This window comes from Phalaenopsis equestris, unplaced genomic scaffold, assembly GCF_001263595.1.
Source record: "Phalaenopsis equestris unplaced genomic scaffold, ASM126359v1 Scaffold204110, whole genome shotgun sequence".
NCBI classification, from domain to species: domain Eukaryota; kingdom Viridiplantae; phylum Streptophyta; class Magnoliopsida; order Asparagales; family Orchidaceae; genus Phalaenopsis; species Phalaenopsis equestris.
This window is the reverse complement of record NW_018223689.1, coordinates 13,891-16,896: the sequence shown is the minus strand read 5'-3', so window position 1 is coordinate 16,896 and position 3,006 is coordinate 13,891. Positions and strand designations below refer to the sequence as shown.

Sequence of the window (3,006 nt, the reverse complement as noted above, 5' to 3'; positions counted from 1 at the left end):
ATGTAAGATAGTCAACAGTATTGCAAACCTCCATTGAGATATTTCTAGAGACCATTTAGACAATTGAAAATTAATCTTCTCCATAGTAATATCATATTGCAATAATTTTAATAATAGTTACACAAAAAAGTACACATTTGAAGTTGGCCATGGAACATCCTTCATAACATATTGATCTCATGCCATCCCCAAAAAATGCTCATTTTTCAAATTTAGTAAGTATTTTACTTACATGTATATGATATTCATGGAAACATCAAACAAAAAAAAATTAATACAAAAGAAGACATTCATAATGTTCTTAAAGAAGCTCATTGTTGATTCATATAGTTCAGGATGATCGTGTTTTGATTTCTATGCAACTAAATGTTTTCCACCAAAGTCCATTTTGGACCTCAACTTCTAATAAGAAATTACGACTAAATGTGGATGCATTGGAATCATCACCTCGCTTAAATATTAGCATAGATATTGATGTTAAGGGGTTTTACTAGCCAATTGCACCTTCAAATTAAAGTTTATTTACTGTGTTTCATCTAGTACTAAAAGTAAAAAATATCCTCTAACTAAAATTAGAAATGGAGTCATTTTTCCTTTTTGGCATGTCTGCTGGCTAAGTGAAAAAACAGAAATGAAACAAGAAAAAGCAATAAAAGCTTCACTTCAATGGTCTTGGTTATTCCTTCAATGACTAATTCAATACCAATTTCACCATAACAAACAGAATATCCTTGGGCTTCGCACAAATGATACATGACGAAATATTTCTCCAAATGCAGTTTAGTTTCGTTTGTGCAACACAAAATATGATGATGTTGGAGACAACCTAAATCATGAAATTATCATTGGTAGGAAAAGACATCATCAATCCTATCTTATCAATGTAGGAATTGCTGTATCAAAGTAGGAATTGCTGTAGTTCTCATGCCATGCAAGTTACATTGCATTGATCCTAATATTTTCGAGAAATAACACTAAATATCTCTGAAAAAAAAAGAGAATCCTTATTCAATGAATTTTCATTCAGAAGACCCAATATTCAAAATAATCATCACAAACATCAAAAATTATAAAGCCTTTTTCTAGAAGTATAATGCAAGAAAAGAAAAAAAAAGAAAAATCTTTACTTGATTACAGTATAGGATCCGCCAAGATTATATATTTTTCTTGTCTAGATTCCTTCTTCTATGATGGAATCCAAATATTTTTTTTTCTTATAAAGAATGGGGAAAAACATTCATGCAAGTGATATTTTATTAAATGAATTAATATTTATGAAAGTAAAATGTGGATCTTGATCTGCTCTTACTCCCAAATTTCTATGTTTTCCCAACTAGATAAATCAAAAAAATTCAAGTTCCTATCATAGCTATTACTTTCGCATGGAGTAGACCACGCCAAAACTAAAATCCATGACAGAAACGGAATGCTGATGTAAAGGAAATATCATGGGTTGGCAAAATAAAGCATGTTATCTTTCAGCATATGAAGGTATTAAAGTGAATATTCATAAAAACAATTATTTTCTGACAGAAATCTACCTTATTTTGGATAACACCTTTCAGTATTGTTGTAATTCTAGCCAATGACTCACACTTCTTCTCCATTTCGCTCACATGAGTAAGATGTGCCACATTCTTATCATCCTGGTCAGTTCCACGCAAATATTTCAAGAAGAAAAAAAAATTGCTAGTAATATAATCAAGCTGTTATAGAATTACCATAATAAGAAAAACAGAAGTCAAATAAACAATATTATATCACCTTCCTTCCTTGAAGTTCGACTTGCAAATTTGCAATATTTCTCTGAACAACAGTAAGCTCTCTTAAAACCCTAATCAAGTCATCACTTTTGTCACTAGAGGAGCTTGAAGAAGACTTTAGCTCTTCCTGTCAAACGTATGATGAATATGCTTAAACTGCTAATAGCGTTTCAACAATAGAGGAACTTTTAAAAAGGCATGTGCTGTCTGAAAAATACAGATAAGCAGATGTAATAGTATGATAAGCATATCACATATGTGCATGCGTGCATTAGAGAACAACTGGAGAAATGAAGTATGTTCTGATTTCCACTCATCAACAGTTATTCAGACACAATCACCTAAAAAGCATAATATTTTAAATCTAGAAGCAGAAAATTAAAAAGCATTCTCATAATTTTCTTTACTCAATTTCTTTAAAAAAAAAAACAGTTTGATAAGTAACACAATCAGAAACATGCATAACTGATTAGTAATCAGAAGTATAATTAAATAATAATCAACAGGGAGCAGAATAGCTCCACCGGTTTGCGGACTATTCTAGCTTCAATATTTCCACCAAGTTCCACCGCAAGTTTCCCATTAAATATTTAGGAGAATTAGGTTCAAATCACGATTGCACGTTCGAAAATATCTTCTTTTTTTATCACGAATACAACACAGTATAAGGTACAAAAAGCTGCCTTGCTATGTAGTTCCATCATCCAAAATTTCAATTGATATGAAATGAATTATATAGAAGAAGAGGAGGAGGAAACCGTCAAGAAATAGATCCATGAGAAAGCAAACTCAAACCTCAACAGGAGGGATAGAGAACCCTAGATCAGTTGCGATGGAGAGGGCTTCAGCCATTCCTCGGCAACAGAGAAAGGATTGATGGAATACCGCCAGCACCGGAGCTTCAGGGAATACAAAGAAGATAAACCTTAGCTAGCGTCGAAAGCACCTCAGCCATTGCCGACCGGGAGAGCAGAATGGCCACTGATCGCCGATATGTGCTCCTTTGGCCTAGGAAAGTCAATCCAGTAAAAGAGAGCAGATCAAGCACTGCCTTGGCCTTCAAACGGCCGGCTTTGAGCGGCTGATTGACTGCAAGTAGGATTATTTCAAGTAGGACTGGAAATAAGGATTTAACAATTTCTGTGGTGGCTAATTCCTGAAGTAAATCTTGAAGTAAATCTTGAAAAAAAATTTTGGCAGCTTTAATAGGATTTAGCAAGATTTACTGCAAAAACACGATTGA

At 33.2% G+C, this 3,006-nt stretch overlaps 1 protein-coding gene across 1 annotated transcript; it reads right to left on the bottom strand.

The window, feature by feature from the left end:
• Positions 1 to 1,372: 1,372 nt before the first annotated feature.
• On the bottom strand, positions 1,373 to 2,615 carry LOC110036233 (AUGMIN subunit 2-like). The gene is made up of 4 exons (XM_020740626.1): positions 2,559 to 2,615; positions 1,765 to 1,890; positions 1,542 to 1,646; positions 1,373 to 1,429 (listed from the first exon to the last, which is right to left on the bottom strand). Exons 1-4 carry the CDS (start codon positions 2,613 to 2,615, stop codon positions 1,373 to 1,375), a joined length of 345 nt encoding a protein of 114 aa, XP_020596285.1.
• Positions 2,616 to 3,006: the final 391 nt, after the last annotated feature.

What these genes read in the sequence shown, in the direction of transcription:
- LOC110036233 (XM_020740626.1), bottom strand. Translation starts at nt 2,615, where the DNA reads ATGGCTGAAGCCCTCTCCATCGCAACTGATCTAGGGTTCTCTATCCCT. An exon ending in TCGAACTTCAAGGAAGGAAG is followed by an intron (nt 1,647 to 1,764) that starts GTGATATAATAT and finishes GGAACTGACCAG; the next exon opens with GATGATAAGAATGTGGCACA. An exon ending in AAGGTGTTATCCAAAATAAG is followed by an intron (nt 1,430 to 1,541) that starts GTAGATTTCTGT and finishes CCTTTACATCAG; the next exon opens with CATTCCGTTTCTGTCATGGA.